The sequence below is a fragment of the Pan paniscus genome, chromosome 1, assembly GCF_029289425.2.
Source record: "Pan paniscus chromosome 1, NHGRI_mPanPan1-v2.0_pri, whole genome shotgun sequence".
Taxonomy (NCBI): Eukaryota; Metazoa; Chordata; class Mammalia; order Primates; family Hominidae; genus Pan; species Pan paniscus.
This window is the reverse complement of record NC_073249.2, coordinates 178,354,124-178,378,924: the sequence shown is the minus strand read 5'-3', so window position 1 is coordinate 178,378,924 and position 24,801 is coordinate 178,354,124. Positions and strand designations below refer to the sequence as shown.

General features: G+C 36.8%; 1 protein-coding gene across 12 annotated transcripts in view; it reads right to left on the bottom strand.

Moving 5' to 3' along the window:
- The window catches only part of SPATA6 (spermatogenesis associated 6), a 208,876-nt gene extending 184,930 nt beyond the window's left edge, over window positions 1-23,946 (bottom strand). For 2 of the 12 annotated variants that reach the window (XM_055093204.2, XM_063601222.1), the window contains exons 1-3: window positions 22,964-23,946; window positions 4,016-4,153; window positions 2,561-2,609 (exon numbers count right to left, since the gene is read on the bottom strand). In XM_055093204.2, the coding sequence (XP_054949179.2) occupies window positions 2,561-2,609; window positions 4,016-4,153; window positions 22,964-23,014 (238 nt within the window). In that variant the 5' untranslated portion in view covers window positions 23,015-23,946. Of the gene's footprint in view, window positions 1-2,560; window positions 2,610-3,167; window positions 3,213-4,015; window positions 4,154-4,723; window positions 4,833-22,963 lie in introns of all 12 variants that reach the window. The other 10 variants (XM_055093200.2, XM_008954954.5, XM_014345239.4 and 7 more) reach the window with 8 other exon arrangements.
- Between the last annotated feature and the right edge of the window lie 855 nt (window positions 23,947-24,801).

The following is a 24,801-nucleotide window of genomic DNA, read 5'->3' as shown; positions in this document are numbered from 1 at the left end:
ATCATTTAACTATAGTTACAATGGGTGAATTTTATGATATATAAATTATACCTCACTAAAGCTGTTAAATAAAGTAAGGGAAGGAGGGAATGAAGGATTTGCCCTGCCTTTCCTCTAGGAACTATATTTCAAAGTAACAAAATTGCTGATTAGGAAAATTTCTTTTATAGAAAAATTCTAGCTAATAAATACAAAAGAATGACAATATTAGAAAAATAGTAATGTGCAACCCCTAAGGAAAAAATGGATCTCAAGGGATACTACAGCTATTAGATGAAAAAACTGATGGGCGCCTTATAATGGAGGAATCAGGCTGATGCTGCCTGGAGCCAAATTATCATTCTTAGCATCACTAAACGTAAAACAATCAGATATTTTATGCAACTTGACATAATGCTGTTAAGTACACAGCACCAACTATGAAGATTTCTTGCCAAAGTAACAAAATAAGCCAGAATCTAATCAAACCTCTATGTCTAATTATCAGTTTATAAAACAAGTAATAAACAATCCAAACAACATTTTAAGGAAGCAATCAGCCAAACCCAAACTGTATGACATGCTAAATGAGCTAGTTTTTCTAACAAATCCACAGTATTAAAAACAAAAAAGGTAGGACACTACTATAGGAAAAAAGAGAGAAATCGACATATATGGTGTGTGAACCACACCTTGATTGGATCCTGATTTTAACAAATCGATTGCAAAAAGACACTTTGAGGATAACTACGGAAATCTGAATTATGACTGTTTGATCTTATTAAGAAATTACTGATTTTGTTAGGTGTGATACCAGCATGGTGGTTCTGTATTTTTTAAAGCCTTTATCTGTTAGAGGCCATACCAAAGTATTTGTGGTGAAATGACATAATGCATAGAATTTGCTTTTAAATATTCCAGCAATGCTCTTCAGGTGGCAGAGTGAACATGTAATAAGATTGGCAAAATGTCAAAAAATATTGAAGCTGGGTGACAGATACACAGGACTTCATCACATTCTATTCTCTCCACTGTTAGTGTGGGTATTATAAACTCGCTCATTTTTTTTTTAATTAAGGAACTGAAAAAGACTGCAAAACAGTACAGTAAGGGAGGAGTAAAAGACAAAAGAGCCCAAAGCACATTAGAGAGGTCAGGGATAAAGACTAACATGGAAGTAATTGGAGGATAGGTAATACATGAAGCCAAGTCTTTGGAGAGTATTATATAAGGAGAGACCATAAACAAAGTATAAAAAGAGATCAGAGAAGAAAGCCAGTGGAATATTAATATTTGAAGATAGGGCAGAGAAAGATGAATTTAAAAAGGGTACCAAAAAATGGAATACTAGTGGTTGGGAAGAGAGCCCAAGGAAAAAAAAAAAATCAGGGAAATCAAAGAAAGAAAATTTCCAAAAAATAATAACCACTAAGTACTCTTCTTATAGCCTCAAAATTTCAAATCAAATGGGACAAAAAAGGCATTGTTTTTTAACAGAAGAATTTCAAAATGAGAGAAATGTGTATCTTCATTTTTTTCTAAGATACACAATTTCCCAGATACTGAACAAGATGTTCAGTAAATATTAAAATTCATATATCCATTAGCACCACACTGCCACCTAGCTAGTCTGCAACAGTGGAAAATATAACACCAAGGGCTAGAACAGCTATACAAAATAAATAAGATATTGACATTGGCCATAAAGAGTTATTTGGAGAAGAGTCACTAAACTATAAGCTCCATGAGACAGACAATGGGCCAGACTCTTCTTCCCTCTAATACTCAGATTCTTGCATGTTCCAGGCTACATGTTTCTACATTGCTGAAGTCGCAATGGGGCCAGCAGGGGAGGCCAAATGGAAAGGAAAGTTAATAATGATTATGCTCAATTTTACTGGCCTTTTGAGCCACATTTATACATTAGATCAATCTGGTGATCCCAGAGCCCTTTCAAATTACAAAGATAAATTAACGGAGCTTTTCATTTAACACTCAGAGCTTAAAAAGTGTACACTTTTGCATTGCTGCTCTCACAAATAGTTGTATCTTTTTATACTTATTCTAAGTAGTTTGAAGAATTTACTTGTTATGCAGAGCCTTGAAAAAATGTGTTTTTCAAATAATTTATTAATGTAATGAATGCAATGTAAAGTGCAAAAGCATATATTTTAAGCTACCATTACTTTGATCTGTTATTCACTCTCTTGACTTGAAATACACTGAAGTAGAAGACATATTTCTGTTTGCAGGGGAAAATCTCAACTAACATAAATTTCTGTCATTATATCACAAACACCCCATATCATTTTAATCAATAAAAAGCTTAAATAAGTCTCTGTTTTCCACAGACCAAACACACAAAAAAAGAAATAATTCTCAGCCTCTCTGCAGCATGTATATCTTTTATTATTTCCAGGAATATTCTGAAATTCTAAAAAGTATTAAAAAGTCTCAGCTCAAGATTTTTAAAGTTCTACTAACCCCTTTTAAACTTTTATTTAACCCAAGATTAAAGATCATAAGGATAATAAATCCTAAAATGTCTTAGAATCAGGAATTAAAAAGTTAAAAAACTTACATTCAAGCTGTGTAACCACATCTCCAGGATCTACTGCGTCCGGGAACACCTATAGTGAGACGATACAGGGAGAGGCAGGAAGGAAGATATGTATTTTTTTTCTCCCTTCATCCCCAAAATATCATTCCTTTCACAATCACAGAAACTTTTGACATTATTGAGAACTGTCAGTTCCTCTCTCCTTCCCATCACTACAAAAGATTCTACAAATAACCTTTATAGCTTGTGCTGCCTCCGTCTCCAACTTCCTCTGCTAGCATTCTTCCTCCTGTTACCATGATCATACCAGGCCTTCTTGGTGTTCCTCCAACCCATCAAGATTATTTTCAACTACAAGCCTTTATATTTGTTATTCCTCTGCTTAAAATGCTCTTCTCCTAGACCTTCAAATAAGAGTAATATAGTCTCATAATTCAGGCTCAGCTTAAATGTTATTGCCTTCTCTGACCACCTTTTAAAATAGACAATCCCCCAAATCCCCTTACCCGCCCATTATTCTCTTCTTGCACTTATCACTATCTAAAATTATTCACATATTTATTTGGTTATTGTCTGTTTCCCCCATTACAATGAAAGCTCCCAGAGGGGAGGATTTTGCCTTGTTTACCATGTGTCCTCAGTGCCTAGAAAAGTCCACAGAATAGAGTAGGTTCTGGAAAAAAAGAAGAAAAGAAAGACGGAAAAAGGGAAGGAAGGAAGGTGAGAAGGAAGGAAAGAAAGTGAGAAAGAAGGAAATTAAAAAGTAAGAAACACAATTGGTCATAATTAACCAAAAGCTGCAGTTTTAGGGGGAAAAAAAAGACTTATAGGAAGAAGTACCAAGAAACAGTCATAAGTAAAATATCATATATTCTTTTTTTTTTTTTTAGATGGAGTCTTGTTCTGTCACCCAGGCTGGAGTGCAGTGGCGCTATCTCCTCTCACTACAACCTCCACCTCCCAGGTTCAAGCAATTCTGCCTCAGCCTCCCGAGTAAGTGGGATTATAGGCAGGTGCCACCACAGCTGGCTATTTTTTGTATTTTTAGAACAGACAGGGTTTCCCCATGTTGACCAGACTGGTCTCGAACTCCTGACCTCAGGTGATCCACCCGCCTCGGCCTCCCAAAGTGCTGGGATTGCAGGCATGAGCCACCGCACACGGCTGATATATTCTTATCTATTAATGACTTTGCTCTCTTTTAATGAAAATCATTATTTAGAAATCAAGATTCTATGTTACATAAAGTCCACTAAATCAATTTTAGGAATAAGCTAATCAAGGGAAAAAAGGCCACTGATTCAATGCATATTTAATGCAAATTTTCAAGCTTCCAGGCTTAGGTTACAAATGTCCTTTTGAATTAAACCAAAGCACACAGTCAGCAGTAATAATTTGTGTTATAGGCTTTTATTCAAAAATTGGAACCACTTTGATGTTTTGTTTGTTAATACTTGATCTGATATTTGAACTCACCTTTTCAAACACCATTCTGGCATTGAAGGCCAGGGGAAAAGTGGCTGGGACACATTGTGTCTTTTTGTATTGGCCAAACACACAGATGCTAAGATAGATGTCCTCTTTGTCTTTAAGCACGACTCCTGGGCAAGTTACCTGAAAGAAATTAGATAAAATGGATGTAACTGCTTTATAAATTCCCTGAACTATCCTACTAAAATAACTTATCAAATATTACATAAAAACATTAGTCTGGTAATCTAATAAAAAATACTCACAAATAAAGAGAGAGAGACAGAGACTAGTGTTTACAGAGTTAAATGAAATGCTTTTATAACTTCCATCCCTCTGAGAAAACTACAATTTTCCATTTGGTTACTTGTGCCACATTTGAAGTTCTATGTACTAGCTCTTGGGACAGACACTAATAGTTTTAAACAGTCAGCCTGAGGCTCCCACTTTATGCTGAATGCTGACATAAAGTTATTCAGCATCATTTAATCACAAAGGATTAACACTCAGCAGAAATAAAACACTATATTAGAGAATTTTAAAAAACGCTGATAAAAACCACAAATCTGACTTCTATCACCCAAAATCACAGTCCATAGATACCTTCATCAAAAGTCATATGACAAAGTTTCAAAGCTAATAAAATGAAAGTTTCTAGCCCAATAAAGTACTTTTTACTTTAACTTATTTAGTTATATAGTTAAATGCATATACCTTAACTGTCTGTTTCCCCCATTACAACGAAAGCTCCCAGAGGGGAGGATTTTCCCTTGTTTACCATGTGTCCTCAGTGCCTAGAAAAGTCCACAGAATAGAGTAGGTTCTGGAGAAAAAGTAGAAAAGAAAGAAGGAAAAAGGGAAGGAAGGAAGGTGAGAAGGAAGGAAAGAAAGTGAGAAAGAAGGAAATTAAAAAGTAAGAAACACAATTGGTCATAATTAACCAAAAGCTGCAGTTTTAGGGGGAAAAAAAAGACTTACAGAAAGAAGTACCAAGAAACAGTCATAAGTAAAATATCATATATTCTTTTTTTTTTTTTTTTTAGATGGAGTCTCGCTCTGTCACCCAGGCTGGAGTGCACTTATATAGTTAAGTGCATATTAAATTGCACTTAACTATCCTCATTGTGATTGACAGAAAATATAGGCAAAAAAATGTGTGGTTATTAAATAACACATAGCACAGTCTCTCCAGTACCTACCATATTCTATTGCCAGTGATCAACTACACCCTTAGCAGGATATTAAAGGCTCTCTAAGATTTGAGTACAATATAATATTACCCAACACTCCCAACAACACATTCAAAGTATATTTTTTATTGTTCTCTTTTCTTGACTCATGTTCTTTCATCATTGTATAATGTAACATAATATAATACAATGTAAGGAGCAGTAACTCCTTACTACTCCATTCCATCTCCTCCTCATTTATTCCTACCACCTGCCAAGACATACATCAATGAACATCTCCTATACCAAATTTCTCTTGATTCACCATTATTCAAGTCAACCTAATTCAAACATTTATTATGAACTTACTATATGCAAGTAAGTATGTCTTAAATTTCTGTAGCATTTTGTAATTATGGTACAAATCATTGTGTACATGCATTTTAATTAAGAGGGTACATATCACCTCTTGATCATAAATTTCCTGAGGACAGAAATTTTCTTTTCCTCATCATTGTATCCAAAGATACAGACTTTCAGTATTTAAGAAAAAGCATACAGATTATCTAGTCTAGCTTTGAGTTTTTTATATGTGAAATAAACGGAGCCCCGGGAAGTTAAAGTGATCTACTAACTTAAGGTCACAAAGTAAATGAGTCATAAGATTAAATAAGTTAATATATTCAAAGTGCTTACAGCAGTGCTTGACAGAACATTCATTAATACTATCACAATTATTAGATTAAAAACCATATAACCTGCCATCTTACCACACTATTACGTTGAATAAATGACAAATACTTCACATCCTTTTGTACATACTAATTATCTTCTCTGCCAGCTATTTGACTCCATCTCCCTCTTACTCTATGTTCCCCTTTTGCTCTAATATATTCCCAATTGATCATTAAAACCAGGGTCCTCAACAAATCTCATTCTGTCCATAAGGTTCATTTCTTGCTTTGCCTCATTAAAACTAAAATCGTCTTAGATTCCCTCTAAATCTGTGCTGTCCAAAATGGTAGGCACTAGCCAATTACACCCAGAGATACAACTAGTCTAACTTAAGAAGGGCTGTAAGTGTAAAATATGAAATGGGTTTTTAAGACTCAGTAAAAAAAATCTGTAAAACATTTCATTAATAACTGTTATATTAATTGCATGTTGAAAGGATATTTTGAATACATTGATTTAAATAAAACATATTATTACTTTTGACTACCTCTTTAACTTTTTTTTTTTTTTGAGACAGTGTCTCGCTCTGTCGTCCAGGCTGCAGTACAGTGGCACGGTCTAGGCTCACTGCAAGCTCTCCCTCCCAGGTTCACGCCATTCTCCTACCTCAGCCTCAAGTAGCTGGGACTACAGGCACCCGCCACCACACCAGGCTAATTTTTTGTATTTTTAATGGAGACGGGGTTTCACCATGTTAGCCAGGACGGTCTCAATCTCCTGACCTTGTGATCTGCCCACGTCGGCCTCCCAGAGTGCTGGGATTACAGGCATGAGCCACCGCACCTGGCCTACTACTTTAACTTTTTTAAATGTAGCTATTAGAAAATTTAACATTACATCCTTGCCTCAAATTTGAGGCTCTTATATTTTTTCTGGACAGTACTGCTCTAATTGTCCTCATTGGAAACTGCTGAAGCTCTATCCAATTTGTAACATATGCAAGAAGGCATTGTTTTTTTCATCTACAATTCTACAAATTCTGCTATCTCTTAAAAAAACACCCAGCAGCTTTCCAAAAAGAAAGCCAGAAAAGGGAGGTTAAAAGAAATCAGATGGGACAAACAGAAAATACCTAGCAAAGTGGTTGACTTAAATCACCTTGGCAAGCTATGACATAGACTTGGCAATTTAGAAGAGCATGCACATGTGCAAAGCTGTTCATGTGCCAAGAAACGACCTGAGAAAGCCATAACCCTTCACCTCTGGCTGACCTTGGGGCTTTGAGAAAGTTGGAAGTGAAGGCTAAGGCAGAGTTGCAAATGGCGCCAGGGCACAGAAAGCATACCCCAACATATACACAGAGAACCCTGACAATGGCTGAAAGACCTCTTGGTTCAAACATTTAAGGAAATAGAAGGCCACTCTTTAGGAGAACATAAAGCTAATTGAGCAAAGCCATCAGTGGCTACACATGACAAAGATTACAGATTTTACAAAGTTAGTTCAGGAAATTAATTAAACAAACAAAAAACAATAATACCAGACAATAACAAATTCAGGAGAAAGGGAGGGAGCTCTGATTTACACAGTCCCACATAATTTAAAAAGTCTAATTTTCAACAAAAATTGCAACATGCAAAGAAATAGGAAGCACAGCCTATACATGGGGGAAAAAAAAAGAGCAGTCAATAAAAACTGTCCCTGAGGAAGCCCAGAAGTTGGGCTTACTAAACAAAGATCTGAAATCTATTGTAAATAATACAAAGAACTAAAGGAAATCTTGTCTAATGATCTAAATGAAAGTATGGCAATGCTGTCTCATCAAATAAGAAATATCAATAAAGAGATAAAAATTTTTAACAGAACCAAATAAAAATTCTAGAGTTAAAAAAGTGCCAAAATTAAATTAAAAATTCACTAGAGAAGTTCAAGAGGAGATATGAGCTGTCGGAAGAAAGAATAAGGGAACCTGAAAATACGTCAATTAAGATTATCCAGTCTGATTAACAGAAGGAAAAATGAACAGAGTTTCAGACCTGTGGGATACCACCAAGCACAGTAAAATAAATAGAATGGGAGCCTCAGAAAGGATATCACAAGAAATGACATATGAAATCTTCTGATGTTTAAAGAAAACCAATAAAAGAATCCAACAAGATCAAAGAAATCAAGGGAGGATAACTTGAGGCCAGGAGTTCAAGACCAGCCTGGGCAACATAGTGAGAGCCTCTCTCTACAGAAAAAAAAAAATTTTAAACTTTTTAAAAGATCACAGAACTCCAACCTGTGCACCTAATAAACTTTCAACAGAAGATAATCTATCCGGGCGTGGTGGCTCATGCCTGGAATCCCAGCACTCTGGGAGGCGCACATGGGTGGATCTCCTGAGGTCAGGAGTTCGAGACCAGCTTGGCCAACATGGCGAAACCCCATCTCTACTAAAAACACAAAAATTAGCTGGGCATGGTGGCACATGCCTGTAATCCCAGCTACTCAAGAGGCTGAGGCAGAAGAATTGCTTGAACCGGGGAGGCAGAGGTTGCAGTGAGACAAGATCACACCACTGCACTCCAGCCTGGGCAACAGAGCAAGACTCCATCTCAAAAAAGAAAAAAAGAAGATAATCCAATGAACTCTCAAGAAGAGAGAATCTTGAAAACAGCAAGATAGAAGTGATTCAGCAGGCATCAATAATCTTCAATAAGATTAACGGCTGATTTCTCATCAGAAACATGAAGCCAGTAGGCAGAGTGATAACTGACTCAAAGTGCTGACAGAAGAAAACTTTCAAACAATAATTCAATACCCACAAAAATTTTCTTTCAAAAAGGAAGTAAAACTAAGTGATTCCCAAATAAACAAATGAGATAGCTCATCACTAGCAGAACTTCCCTATCAAAAATACTTAAAGAGAATCTTTCAGGTTGAACTGAAAGGATACTAGACATAGGCTCATATCCACATTAAGAAGAAAAAAGAGCACCAGTAAATGAAACTATATAAATATAAAAACAGTGTAAAGGCATTTTTCTCTTATTTCTCCTATTTTATTTCAAAGACAATTACAGAAAGCAATAATTATAAAACTGTGCTGGTATACTTATATTTATAAAAATGTAATTTGTATGAGAATAATATAAAGGAAGGGAGGGAGAACAGAACAAAATAGAAGAAAGGTTTTATGTAATAGTGAAAATAAGTTAGTATTAATCCATACTAGATTATAAATTAAGATGCTAATTGTAAACCCCAGACAAGCACTAAGAAAGTAACTTTAAAACTACAGCTTAAAAAAAAGAAAATGTAAGTGGCACACTAAAAAATAATTAACACAAAAAAAGCAATAGTGGAGGAATAGACAAAATAATCACAGAAAACAAAAGACAAAATGACACAAGTAAATCTTATCTGTGGTTACATTAAAGATAAATTGACTAAACACTCCAACCAAAAGGTATAGATTGGCAGAATGGATTCAAAACTATGATCCAACTATTTTTTGGCCATAAAAAGAAATAAACTACTATTACGTGCTACAACATGGATGAACCTTAAAAGCATTATGTTAAGTGAAAAAAGTTTTAAAAGCACAAGGCCAGGTGTAGCCACTCTTTTTGCTGTCTTTTTTGCTGACTGTCAGTGGGCAGAGTATCCAGGACTTCTTTTCCCAGAGGCAACCCTGTCTGCTCATTTTTGGCTGTCTACTCTAACAAACTGATTAATGGATAGGCAAAATATGGTATGTCCATACAATGAAATATTATTCACCATAAAAAGAAAGAAAGTACTGATATGTGCTACAAGAGGGATGAACCTTAAAAGCATTATGCTAAGTAAAAAAAAGTAAGATACAAAAGGCCACATATTGTTTGATTCCATTTATAGAAATGTTCAGTATAGGCAAATCTACAGATACGGGAATTAGATCCAGGGGCTGGTGGGAGAGGGAGAATAGGGAATGACTACTAACAGATACAGGATTTTTTTATATGGTGATGAAAATGTTCTGAAATTAGTAGTGATTTTTGCACAACTTTGTGAATATACTAAAATTTACTAAATTGTACACTTTAAAAGGGAACATTTCAGTCAGGCCTGGTGGCTCACACCTGTAATCCCAGCACTTTGGGAGGATGAGGCAGGTGGATCATGAGGTCCGGCGTTTGAGACCAGCCTGGCCAACATAGTGAAAACCCATCTCTACTAAAAATAGAAAAAATTAACTGGGCGTGGTGGCAGGCACCTGTAATCCTAGCTACTCGGGAGGCTGAGGCAGGAGAACTGCTTGAACCCAAGAGGCGGTGGTCACAGTGAGACAAGATTGCACCACTGCACACCAGCCTAGGCAACACTGCGAGACTCCATATCAAAAAAAAAAAAAAAAAAAAAAAAAGAACATTTCGTGGGATGTGAATAATATAGCAACTTCAAAAAGATAAAGACTAATAAAAGTGAAATGAGGGAAAAGATCTATCATCTAATTACTAATCATAAAAGCTGGGGTAGTTATGTTAATATGACATAAAGTAGACTTCAGAAAGAGAAAAATCACCAAGGATAAAGTGGAACATTTCATATTGATTAAAAGTTTGATTTACTAACACAATCAAATTAAATTAAATATAGTAGCATCTAATTATACAGTGTCAAAGTAAATAAAGCAAAAAATTACACATTTGAATTTCAGTACTTCCCTTTCAATAACTAACAAAAATAAGCAGTCAAGTAATCATTAAAGATATAGAAGATATAAGCAATATTTACTAATTTGACCTAAATGACATTTACAGAGTACTTCATCCAACAACAGAAGGATACACGTATTTTTTTCCAAGGGCACATAAAAACATTCACCATGATAGATGATACTGTGAGTCATAAAACAAGTCTCAATCAACATAAAAGGACATAAATTTTTTTTAAAAATCATGCAGAGTATATTCTCTAACCAGAATGAAATTAAACTAGAAATCAGTAATGGGAAAATATCTGAAAAAAATACCTAAATATTTGGAAATTAAATAATAGGGTCCTAAATCACTCATAGGTCAAAGAAGAAATTATAAGACAAATTAGAAAAAAACTTCCAACTGAATAAAAGTGAAAACACAACGTATCAAAATTTGTGGGATGTAATTAAGTCATTTTTTTTTTTAAGATATGAGGTGTTGCTCTGTTGCCCAGGCTAGAATGCAGTGGCGTGATCATAGCTCACTGCAGCCTCAAACTCCTGGGCTCCAGGAATCCTCTCACCTCAACCTCCCAAGTGGCTAAGACTACAAGCAGGTGCCACCATGCCTGCCTAATTTTTTTTTTCAGAGATGGGGTCTCACTATGTTGCCCAGACTGGTCTCAAACTCCTAGGCTCAAGTGATCCTCCCACCGCAGCCTCACAAAGCACTGGGATTACAAGCATGTGCCACTGCACCAGGCTTATTAAATCACTTCTAAAAGGTATATTACAGCATTAAATCTTTGAAATTCTTTTAATTAATTTTCTGTTTGGAAAAAAAGCATTTGACAAAATGTAAGCCTCATTCATAATAAATGTTCTCAGCAAACTCAGAAGGAAATTTCCTCAACTGAAAAAGAATATCTATGCAAAAGCCTAAATCTGATATCAAACATACTTGACACTGAAAGACTAATAATTGCCCCTAATATCAGCAAAAAGTTAAGAATGTCCACTCTCAACACCTCTATACCACAATGCACCATAGGTTCCAGCCAGTGCAGAAGGACAAGAAAAAGATATTTGGAAATGAAAGAAATAAAAGGCACACAGGTTGAAAAGGAAGAAGTAAAACAATGTATTTTCAAACATCTTAGTTGTGACCTATTGCAAAATGTGCTACTAGAAATAATAGGGAAATTTCACAGTCACAAAATATAAAGTCAATATATACCGGTAAGAATGAAAATTGGCAGATATTTAAAAAGAGAGACTAAATGAGAATTTTGGAAAATTTAGTCAATTAAGTTAAAAATCCCAGAACAGGAGATAAATTTTAAATTATTAAGTACAAATTTAATATTGAAGAATTATCTAAAAACAATAAGTTTTTTTTTAATGTTAAAAAAAAAGCATTTAGGAGCCTCTCTGAACCTGTTCTGGTTCAAGGGCTGCCTGATAAATTTAAAGAATAATAAATAAAGCTCTTAAGAAACACTGAGAATAGATAAAAGTTCCAATACATATCTAATAGTACTGCCAGAAGGTAAGACAGGAGAGAACAGCAGAAAAACAATACTCAAAAATATGATAGCTTTTTTCATGTGTCTTTTGGCTGCATAAATGTCTTCTTTTGAGAAGTGTCTGTTCATATCCTTTGCCCACTTTTTGATGGGGTTGTCTGTTTTTTTCTTGTAAATTTGTTTGAGTTCATTGTAGATTCTGGATATTAGCCCTTTGTCAGATGAGTAGGTTGCGAAAATTTTCTCCCGTTTTGTAGGTTGCCTGTTTACTCTGATGGTAGTTTCTTTTGCTGTGCAGAAGCTCTTTAGTTTAATTAGATCCCATTTGTCAATTTTGGCTTTTGTTGCCATTGCTTTTGGTGTTTTAGACATAAAGTCCTTGCCCATGCCTATGTCCTGAATGGTAATGCCTAGGTTTTCTTCTAGGGTTTTTATGGTTTTAGGTCTAACATTTAAGTCTTTAATCCATCTTGAATTAATTTTTGTATAAGCTGTAAGGAAGGGATCCAGTTTCAGCTTTCTACATATGGCTAGCCAGTTTTCCCAGCACCATTTATTAAATAGGGAATCCTTTCCTCTGGCCATCAGAGAAATGCAAATCAAAACCACAATGAGATACCATCTCACACCAGTTAGAATGGCAATCATTAAAAAGTCAGGAAACAACAGGTGCTACAGAGGATGTGGAGAAATAGGAACACTTTTACACTGTTGGTGGGACTGTAAACTAGTTCAACCATTGTGGAAGTCAGTCTGGCGATTCCTCAGGGATCTAGAACTAGAAATACCATTTGACCCAGCCATCCCATTACTGGGTATATACCCAAAGGACTATAAATCATGCTGCTGTAAAGACACATGCACACGTACGTTTATTGCGGCACTATTCACAATAGCACAGACTTGGAACCAACCCAAATGTCCAACAGTGACAGACTGGATTAAGAAAATGTGGCACATATACACTGTGGCATACTATGTAGCCATAAAAAATGATGAGTTCATGTCCTTTGTAGGGACATGGATGAAATTGGAAATCATCATTCTCAGTAAACTATCACAAGGACAAAAAACCAAACACCGCATGTTCTCACTCATAGATGGGAATTGAACAATGAGAACACATGGACACAGGAAGGGGAACATCACACTCTGGGGACTGTTGTGGGGTGGGGGGAGCGGGGAGGGATAGCATTAGGAGACATACCTAATGCTAAATGACGAGTTAATGGGTGCAGCACACCAGCATGGCACATGTATACATATGTAACAAACCGGCACATTGTGCACATGTACCCTAAAACTTAAAGTACAATAATAACAAAAAATAAAAAATATGATAGCTAAGAATTTTCAAGAACTACAGAAAACCTTAAATTCTCAAGTGGAAAGCATACACCCACTGCAAAACAGAATAAACAAATAAATCCACAGCTCTATACATCACAGTGTACTGAAATACATCAAGGATAAAGTGAAAATACATAATCATAGTGAAGATTTTAATACCTCTCCATTACAAATGGGTAGATCATGCAGACAAAAAATTTAATATGGAATTGAATTTCAGAGTAAGTAAGATTGGTGTGATAATGACAGATAGAGCCATACATCCAACAAATGAGATTATATATTATTTTAAGCAAGTAGAGAGCATTTACAACAATTGGATAAGTATCAGGACACAAAGGAAATAACAAACATAATATCATAGAGACCTTGTTCACTAGCTATGATGGTTAATTTTATGTATCTACTTCACTGGGTTAAGGGATACGTGAGTAGCTGGTAAACATTATTTCTTGGTGTGTCTGTGAGGATGTTTCCATAAGAGATTAGTATTTGAATCAGCAGATTGAGTAACAAAGACCACCCTCACCAATGTGCGCAGGGATTATACCATCTGTTGAGTGCAAGGATAGAACAAAAGGTCAGATTAAGGGCAAATGTGCTCTCTCTCCTTGAGCTCGGACATCCATCTTTTCCTGCCCTTGGATAACAGAACTGCAGGTTCTCAACCCTTCAGACTCCAAGACTTACACCTGGTTCTCAGGCCTTTGTACTCAGATTGAATTACATCACCAAGCTTCCCTGGTTCTGCAGCTTGAAGACAGCTTGCAGACAGCTTGCAGGCAGCATATCATGGGACTGCAAAGCCGTCATCATCAAGTGAGCCAATCCCCATAATAAATTCCCTATTAAATAACTATATAGTATATCCTATTGGTTCTGTTTTTCTGGAGAACCCTAATACATGACCCCAATGCAATTCATTAAAATACCACAATAAAAGATAATATATATGTATATGTGTAGGTATGTATGTGTATAGGTAGGGGGGACAGTATGAGTATGGGAGAGTGTTACACACACGTAAATCTTATGCATCTTGGAATTAAAACAAATCCTAGATAGTTCATAAGCTAAAGTAGAAATCATAATAAAAATTATAAAATATTTAGAGCCAAATGATTTTAAAACATTATCAATAGCTTTGAGATGCCAGTTAAACAGCAACTGGAAGCAAATCAAGTGCCTTAAAGGCAGATATTACAATGAGAAAAAATATTGCAAATTGCAGAGGAGTGGTAAATACAAAATTCAGGATACCGATTGGCCAAAAAGAAGAAGGAAAAAGCGATTTTATTAGGCAGAGATTTACAGGATGCTTCACCTGGATGGGTACACAGGTGTTCATTAAATGTTACTCTATAACTTCCTATATGTCTGAAATATTTCAAAATAAATGTTTTAAAAATAAGTGAAAAAAAGTAGTTGACTCATAAAGCTAAAATCTCTCTACAAATACAAATAAAAGATCCTAAATAAAAAATTAGCCAATCAAATCCAGCAAAATAGAGTAAAAACTGTACATCCTGACTTAAAAGAACTTATTACAGGAATAGGAATAGTTCAACATCAAAAAGTGTCATTTTTTTACAGACTATGAAAGCATTATTATATAATAATTTCACTGGATTAAAAAAAAATCCCAAATAACTCAACATTCAGGATTTTTTAAAATTAGAATAGAAGGGAACTGCACTAACTCAATAAATGAAAACCCTACAGCCAATATTCTATTAGGTTCAACTACATTTGAAATGGCTCAGGTTTTTTTAAGCCAAAAAAATGGCCCATTATCAGCGATTTCATAGGATTTGATCTAATGATGGTGAGACTTCAGAAGCATAATTTAAAATTAGAAAAAACGACAAAGATACCTACTTTGTTATCCCTAACATTAAACACTATACTAGAAATTCTAGCCATCAACATAAAGACAAGGCAAACAAAGCAAAACAAAACAAAACAAAGGATTGTACTGCAAAAGTCAAAACTGTCTATTTTCAAACAACGTCATTTTCCACATAAAAAATACAACTATTGAAATAATGTTATTTCATGTTATTTAATGTTGCATCCAAAATTAAAATATAAAATGTGCAACAAAGATATATACAAGAATGCTCATAGGAGCACAATTTGTAATATCCCCAAACTAGAAACAATGAGAATGTCCATCAACAATAGGATGAATAAATATTGGTATATTCATTTAAGAAGGGAAAAAAGGGCTATTGCCTCATAAACCACAAGGATAAACTCCCACAAATTGGTTAGACATAAAAGAATTCAGACCATACAAAATAGACAGATCATAGATAGATATAGCTAGATTTCAAAACTTCAAAATATATTGTAAGAGAAGTCAAGATGTGGTTACCTTTGGGAGAGGAACAGGGGTAGGTGAAGTGGCGGGAGGGAGACAGCCCAATGGAGCAATCTGGGGTTCTGATAATATTCTAATTATTGGTGATTATACATTTACGATTTGTGTACTTTATGAATATATGCTATAGTTCCATAAAAAACTTAATTTAAAAAATCAATAACGCAATAAATATATACAAGTTTGTCAAGTAAAATAATCATTTTAAAAATCAATAGCATTCTTTGTTTACCAGAAACGAAAAAATTAGAAAATGAAAAACATGCAGTACTAAAAAGAGCAAAAACAAAGTAAAATATAAACTTCAACTAGACGATCTTTGAAAATTCCATTACATATAACCAATAAAGGTTTAGTATCCAAAATATATTTAACAAGAAGAAGAAAACAAGAATACACTTTTAAAGGACAAAGGATATTGGTAGTCACAGAAAAGGAAACCTCTAGGATCCAAGATTGGAGTTAAGCAGCCACAATCCAAGGAATGCCTGGAACCATCAAAAACTAGAAGAGGCAGGAAAGATTCTCCCCTAGAGCTTTTGAAAGGAGCACCGTTCTGCTGACACTTTTATTTTGTACTCTGGCCTCCAGAAATGTGAGGGAATAAATTTCTGTTGTTTTAAGCAACCACGTTTGTGATAATTTGTTATGACAGTCCTAGGAAACTAACCGGATACCCTGAGACTCAATAGTTCCATTTCTAGATCTACTCCCTAGAGCACTGGGTCACCATTCTATAAGACCCAAAATCATCCTTTTACAGAAAATATTTTCAACTTACCTATACATATAACTAAACAATAAACCAATATCCTAATTAAAGTTTGAAAAAATACAGAAATACTTTATAAGAAAATACATATTTCTAACATGTAAATGCTTGGGCAAGACTACACTGGAAGATATATTTGCACCTATACACAGAATCTATGTGAAATGGGCAGTTTCAAACGTGAGATGATAAACATCCCATACTAGCAACTCAAACACCACAAGCAGCATTGCCTCTGGTGCCATGATTTTCCAAAAAAAGTAAACTCTTAGCAGAGCACCAAACCAAACAAAGTGTACTCTTTTCCTCAATTTACATGGCAATTGCATTACTGTAAAATGCGTTTTAAAAACCTTTTAAGAAGACTTTGTGTTTATAAATAAACAGATAATTGATTATCAACTGCTATTATGTTATTAATCTCCAGTAATTATAAACAGGTTTTTCATCTACATATTCAATGAGACATTCAAGTCATGCAGGATACCGAACAATTAATACCACAGGACTCCCCAACCACTGTGACAAACAAAAGTAGTCTAGTCAATTTGTAAAATGCTCCCTAGGGCACACAATACACCCCTGAGAACAACAGACACAATGATACTAGGAAATATGTGCAAATATATTCATTGAAACATTGTGCATTAACTATTAGTATTTAATAAAAAGTCCATTAAGAGAGGAACAAAAATTATATCACTGTTAATATAAACATATACCATTTTATACTAATGAAGGAAATGAACTAGACCTGCAAGAATCAACACTGAAAAATCTCAAAAACAGTGAATCAGAAAAAGCAGGTTGCAGAAGGATACATACAAGTAAGATACTATTTGTGCAAAATTTAAAAACAAAACTACAGCATAGGTTATACACAGACATACACAAATACTTAGTAATAAGTACAAAAATCTGAACAAACAGAATACACTACAACTTCAGGATATTAGTTATTTTAAGGAAGGTAGGGAGGAAAAAGTGGTCAGGAAGAGGTAAAAGGCACAGAGGAGGACTCACCTACATGCAACATTATATTTCTTAAAAACAAAAATCTGCAGCAAACATGTAAAATTTATCATTTGTTAAATGGGGGGTGGGGCATCAAAGGATTCAGCTTTTTTTTCTATAAATTTGAACTATTTTATAGTCAAAATTTTTTAAAGTCTATATTACAGCGAAATTTACCACCAACTGTGGCTTAACTGTGACTGAGACACTACCTACAGTAACCTGGATAAGGATCACAAAGATAAATGTTCAGATGAGTAGTGATTGAAAGAAGCCAGATCTGTCTGCCACAGTGCTATCATTAGTTTCAGTTAGGTAATGAGATGAAGTGAGAATTACATGCAATCCCAAATTGACACTATTACTTTACCTCCAATATCTTCCATTTTCCCAAATAAGCTCATAAAAATTGAAATATTAAATATAAAAAGAAGGTAAAGAGATAAAGCAGCAATAATACTTCTTCCCATCAAAGATAAAATGTTTTAAAGATTTAAAATGTAAGTGATGGAAAATATAATTCTTCTGATGCTCTTTAAAAAGAAGTTACTTAGCATACTATATCATTCTCCAAAGACTCATTGAGAAAAGTCACTTTCCTCTTAGCAATATATTTTCTCTCATGTCATATGGCTCTGTTGGGCAACATAAAATGTTGTGTGACACATCCAAACCTTTCTATGTTTTTACTTTCATATTACTAAAGTATTACACAGATGAGATTGCCACTAACACAAAACTTCAGCAAAAAATAAGCATGGAAGGGGTAGAGAAGAATGAGATTGCAACTTTCAACAGGCAATCAAAGATAACACCTAGTTTCCAGTTTATAGTAATTGGGAAAAAATTGAATGTCACCACAAAAAGAAGAAAAAATCAGGCAATAATACAACATGAACTATTCTGTAACCGAGCCAAGTATGTTCAAAAGGTAATGTCCACAAAAATATTTTTACAAGAATGAATATTCATAATAGTATTATCCAATAATAACCATAACCTGCAAACAACTCAAACAACCATCAACAAGAGAATGGATAGCATCAGAGTAAAAAGCTTCTACACAGCAAAGGAAACCACTAACAGTAAACATACAGAATGGAGAAAATCTGATAAGGGGTTAATATCCAAAATATGTAAGGACCCAAACTCAATAACAAGAAAACAAAAAACCTAATTTTAAAAATGGGCAAGAGGTCTGACTAGATATCTCAAATGGCCAACAGGTGTATGAAAAGGTGCTTACCATCTCTAATCATCAGGGAAATGCAAATCAAAAATATAATAAGATATGCCCTCACACATGTTAGAACGACTACTATAATAAATTCAAAAAATTGTAAGTGTTGGAAAGAATGTGGAGAAAGGGGAACCCTTGTACACCGTTGGTAGAAATGTAAATTAGAAGAGCCATTACAAAAAGCATATTTCCTCAAATAATTTAAAAAAAGAAAAATTTCCTCAAATAATTAAAAAATAGAACTACCATATAATCCAGCAATCTCACTTCTGGGTATGTATCCAAAGGAAATTAGTATATGGAAGAGATCTGCACTCTCATATTCATTGCTGCATTATTCACCATACTCATGATATGGAAGCAACCTAAGTGTCCATCAATGAATGAATGGATAAAGAAAATGTGGTAGATGTGTGTGTGAGGGGGTGTATGTGTACACTATTCCGATTTCTATCACTATGGATTACTTTGCCAGTACTTAAACTTCACATTGGAGCCACATAGTATGTGATATTTAGTATCTGACTTCTTTTGCTCAGCATGTTCTTGAGATTCATCCATGTTGTTGGTTCTATCAGTAGTACCTTTGAATTGTGGAGTAGTATTCTATTGTATGTGTATACTACAATATATTTATCCATTCTTTTTTGTCAAAACTTACATATATTTACACTGTACAAAGTGATGTTTTGCTACAGGTATGTACACTGTGAAATGATTAATTCAAGCTAATTAACATTTCCATCATCTCCTATACTTATTTCTCTCTGGAAAGCAGTTCTGTCTGGAATGGACCTGAAAGGGGAACAAGGGAATTGCGAGGGGTGATGGAAGTGTTCCAAATCTTGATCTGGGTGATGGTGACATGAGTGTATGAATTGACCAAAACCAACTGAGGAAAAAAAAGGAACATTGTGGGAATAAAAAAAAAAATAGAACTGCTCTATATTAAAATGAACTACAAAGACCTATCAATCAAATGATTAAAGGTAATATATAAACCTTGACTGGATCCCGGTTTGAAAAAGTTAACTATGGAACTCATGTTTGGGACAACCAGAAAAACTTGAATATGAACTAAATATTAATAATTTCTCACCAATTATCTTAGGTGTAATAATGGTGTTGGGGTTATACAGAACAATCTCCTTATTTTTTAATTTTATTTACGTATGTATTTATTTAAGAGACAGGGTCTCACTGTGTTGCCCAGGCTGGAGTGCAGGGCTACTCACAGGTGTGCTCACAGCATACTACAGCCTCAAACTCCTGGGTTCAGGTAATCCTCCTGCCTCAGTCCCCTGAGTAGCTGGAGCTACAGGTGCCTGTCATCATACCCAGCTAATATCCTTATTTTTAGAAGACACATGCTGAAGTACTTACAGGTGGAGTATCATTATGTCAATTTATTTTCAATTTTTAGCAAAAAAATAAAAAATTTATACATAAACATACACATACATATAGACAAATCAAATTAATGTACATGGTCATGGGTGACAGTTATTCATTGAACTATTCTTCTAAGTACTCTGTATGTTTGAAAAATTTCATTTAAAAAGTTGGGGAGAAAGATGCCAGTTTTAATAGATACAGAGTGATTTCCAGGACATACTGAACGAAGAAAAGCAAATGTACAGAATAGTTTATACGCTACCTATTTCATAAAAACAAATATCTATTTATATATATATATATATATAGTGTGGTATGTGAGAGAGAGTTTGTGTATCTGTTTATATCAAAACCAGTGCAAATGGTTAAAGCAGATGAGTATAGGTGGGAAATAGTTTTGAGCCTGGAAGCAACACTTCTCTGAGTATATCATTTTATAGTCTTGAACTTGAACCATGTAAATGTAAAAAGGAAATAGACAAGAAAGGAACTAAAATCAAAATGAAGATGTTAAAAATATCTAGGGTCATATAACCTTTCTATTCAATCAAAGCCAAATTAATCAATCAATCAAACATGTTTAACTTTTACGTCTGCTAGTGGGGTTTTTTTTGTGGGGGGGGGCGGTCAGGGGCGTTGTTTGCTCCTTTTGAGCATCAGGGCCATTTTAAAAGGCTTTTGTTGTTCAAAAATTCGGGAACATTTTGCACATCTGCTTCTAAACAGTTGTGCAATCCTAGATAAATAATAGCCATGCTAAGCATCGATTTTCTTGGCTGTAAAAAGGGATTGAATCCAATGATTTCCATCTAAGATGTCTCGGAACTATAAAATTCTGTGACTTAAATGTTTGTTGGGGAAAAATATTATTTCCACCAGCATAGTTTTCTTTAGCTCTGATAAGTAACAAAGCTCCATTATACAGTGAATTACACAGTCATTCACTTTCTGCAATACAACTAATACTCAGGAGAAATGTAGCTATTCCTCCGACTCCTTCAAGCAGTAATCAGTTACAACAGAGTACTTCCTCTTAGAAAGTTTGTATTGGCAACGTTAGGGAAGCTGCAGCCAGCCACTCAGGCAGCTGCGCTCACCAGACTGCTAAACACCATTAGTTGGCAGGAGGAGGAAGAAGCCAGTAACAAAATCCATTAAGGCTGAACTCTGAAGGAGTTTCACTAACTTGTGTCCTGGGCCAAGGGATCGAGAAAGCTTCGTGCATTCTTCTTGCTAAACTAATTTTACTTTACAAAAAGTTGTCAAAAATGGCAGCTTTGGGAGGAAAACAAGCAAAGCTAGGGCTATGGAGTTTCCGAGAAAAATCTCTGCAGGCTTGAAGATAAAGGGAGAGTCCAAGAAAATTTCTACTTCACCACCACTGCCTCACACTCTGCCCCACCCACACTTGCCTTCTTTAAGACCTAACAAAAGACCTAAAACAGTCCTGTGATTTTCCTAGGGGTTTAAGTTCTGTGCTGCAGCAACCTCATTCTAACGTGACGAAGGCCAGCCAGGAAAGGCGGGAAGCTGCAAGCACGGGTTAAGTGGAGCCTGGCCAGTAGGGTGTACAGGAAGGAAATGCAGAGGGCTCCTGGCTGCAGCACCCAGGAGAGTAATGGTAATATTTCAGCACTCTCAACCCCCAAGTTTTCCTAGGAGATCAAACAGAAGGCAATATACATAAGAAGACTTACTGAGTAAGAAGGAGTGAAAAGAGACCGAATGGTGAATTTTGGTTCCAAACTCCGTACAGGTCTGTTCCTGCAGGACTAAAACGGGGTGTGGAAAGGGTCTTGTGGAGATTTCCTCCAGAACACACAAGCTGGAGTATTCCTCTAAACAGGGGAATGAGAGGGTTCTCTAAAGAATGCAGGGGAAGAAGTTCAAAACCCTTGGAAGTCTTCTGAGATCAACAAGGGGAATAGAGTTTTCTCCCAGCATGGAGAGGTCCAGCCCCTTCACTGGATGAGTGGGGTTCTCTGCCCCAGCTGGACTTCCACAGGAGGATGGAGGAAAGCATCCTCTTGGGCAAGTCTGGAGAGTGAAGGGGTGGGGTTGCAAGGTTGGAGAAGGAGGTGTTTCCCTCATAAAAATGACTGGGCCTTTCTTGCAATGGCTGGCACAAAGTCGGAAGGGTCTGGGGACGGGAGGGGCCTGAAGTGATTTCTGAGGAGTTGGGTTTTTCCTGTAAGGCCCTGGGAGGGAAGGCAAGGTACTTTGCGCAATGACACATTTCAGTTGTTGGATGTGAAGATTCTCCTTCGAAGACAGAATAAAGAAAGGCCCCTTCATTAATGCGGGTTTGAAACTGGTCTGAAATGGTGTGCCTGCAGGGATTCGGGAGGAAATGCGACCCCCACCCCCAGACTTGGGAAAGGCGGGGGCAATAATTCTCTAAGAGAACTGGAGCCCGAAAGAGGAATGAAAAGCCCCCGCGCCGCGCACATACACTCTCTCTCACTGGAAAGTTAGCAGCGAGGAAAGAACTCTGAAGTGATTTGGGAACGATCTGAAAGCGCGCAAGTTGGAAGTCGGGTTGAAGCCAGCGTAGCGGAGCAGGGGTCAGGCCTCTGCGTGGCCGGAGTGGGAGGGCGCTCATGAGAACAAGGTGGGGCAGGACCGAAGGGGCGTGAGGTCGACGCTCCCTAGGGATGATTCGGAGGGTGAAGGAGGTTTGGGGGTGATTCCGAGCTCTCGGAGGTGACTGAGGGAGTCCCTGAGCCAATGCCCGGGGGTGGGAGGCGCTACCGGTACTCACTGAGCTGATCTCCAGCGCCAGGGCGCACTGCAGCGCCTTCACCTTCGGCATCCGTGCGGGGAGGGGCGGCGGGAAGTGACCCCGGCCACGGGCCCGAGTGAGGCGGGGAGACCTGGGGCTGGGCGGGGACGGGGAGGAGACGAGGTGGCGGCGGCGGTGGCAGCAGTGGCCCCCAGGCCGGGGCCCGCGGTCCAGCCTGGGCTCCGCCGGAGAAGCAGCTGAGCGCGGGGCGCAGACTCGTTGTCATGGCAGCCAGGAGGGGCGGGGCCGGAAGAGAGGCCGCGCGGGGCACTCCAGGGCTACCCGCGCGGGGACGAGCGCTGGAGGCGGAGCTTGACGAACGCCGAGCGAGGCGGAGCCGGGCAGGGGGCGGGGCTTCCGAAGGGGCAGGGTGAGGCAAGGCAGCTCTTCTGTGACGTCAAACTGCGCCTAAAGCCGGACGAAAGGGAGCAGCTGTTTGTATAATGGGACGGTGCTCTGTTCAGGGAGTTGGAGTTCCTGTAAGGCCGTCGGAGGGAACCCCTGAGTTACAACGTGGTGATGGCACCTTGGGCTTGTGGCGACCCACTGTGGCCTCAGTTTTCCCAACTGTAAAAGAATAATAATTATTGTTAGTCCTCCTATTTAAATTTCACGGCACGGTTTACAAAGCCAGCATGAGGATACTGGGAATTAGGGAAGAGACTTGCCCAAATCAAAGTCGGAACCAGGACTGGAATCCAGGAGCTCTCAAGTTAAACCCCAGTTGCCTCCCTGAGGAGAGGGGCTTGCATCAGATGGTCCATACCCCTAGTCTCCTATTCTGTGATTCCCTTTGTTAGCGCGTTCCCTTTTCCCTTCAAATTTTCCTGTCTAATTCACCCATGTATGCGTCTTAATGCATATTGCTTAAGTGGAACTGTCAATGAGGTGCCAACAATAAGTCCAGCTGTGAAGGGCCTGACAATAGACCATCAAAGATAAAAGAACCTAAGAGATTGCCCAATCCAATCATGTTAAAAATCATTTGTATTGCAAAATACATTATACATGCAGAAGTGTATAAAACACGTTTATCTTAATGTGAACAGTACCTGTACAACTAGCAGCCGGTTAAGAAATAAAACATTACCAGCACCTGAAAAATGCCCGCAACGATTACATTGCCTTTCTCGCCCTGGAGTAACCACTACCCTGACTTTTGTACAATAATTCTCTTCCTTTTGCCATTCATGTATGCATTTCTAAACAAGATATTGTTTAATGTTTTCTGGTATTGATAGTATATAAATGGTATTAATACTGCATGTATTCTTCTGTGATTTGCTTCTCCCACTTAATATTATGCCACCGGTGATGCTGTGTAGCTGAAGTTTTTTCCATTGCTGGACAGTATTCCAATATAGATTGATTTATCCTTCCTACTATTGATGATCACTTACACTGTTTTCATTTTTAGCTATTATTAACTATGTTGTGAACATTGTAGTACAAGTCTGTGTCTATTAATGCACATGTACTAGCGTAGGAGTGGGTTAGCTGGGTATTAGGGTTTTGCACATGTGGGTCTTTAAAAAGTAAGACCACACCATTTTCCAAAGTAGTGTACCTATTTATGTTTCTGGTACTTATGTATAAGAGTTCTTATTTTTCCACATCATCAGCAACATTTGTGTTTGGATTTTTAACTTTTGTATATTTGGATGTGTGTATTTTAGGTATTTCATTGTGGTTTTATCTTGCATCTCTGGGTACCGTAGAGGTTGAGTACCTTTGGTTTTGTTAGCCTTTCCATTATCTCTTATTGAACTGCCAAGTAGTTATCTTGCCCCCTTTTCTGTTGGTCTCTCTCTCAGTTC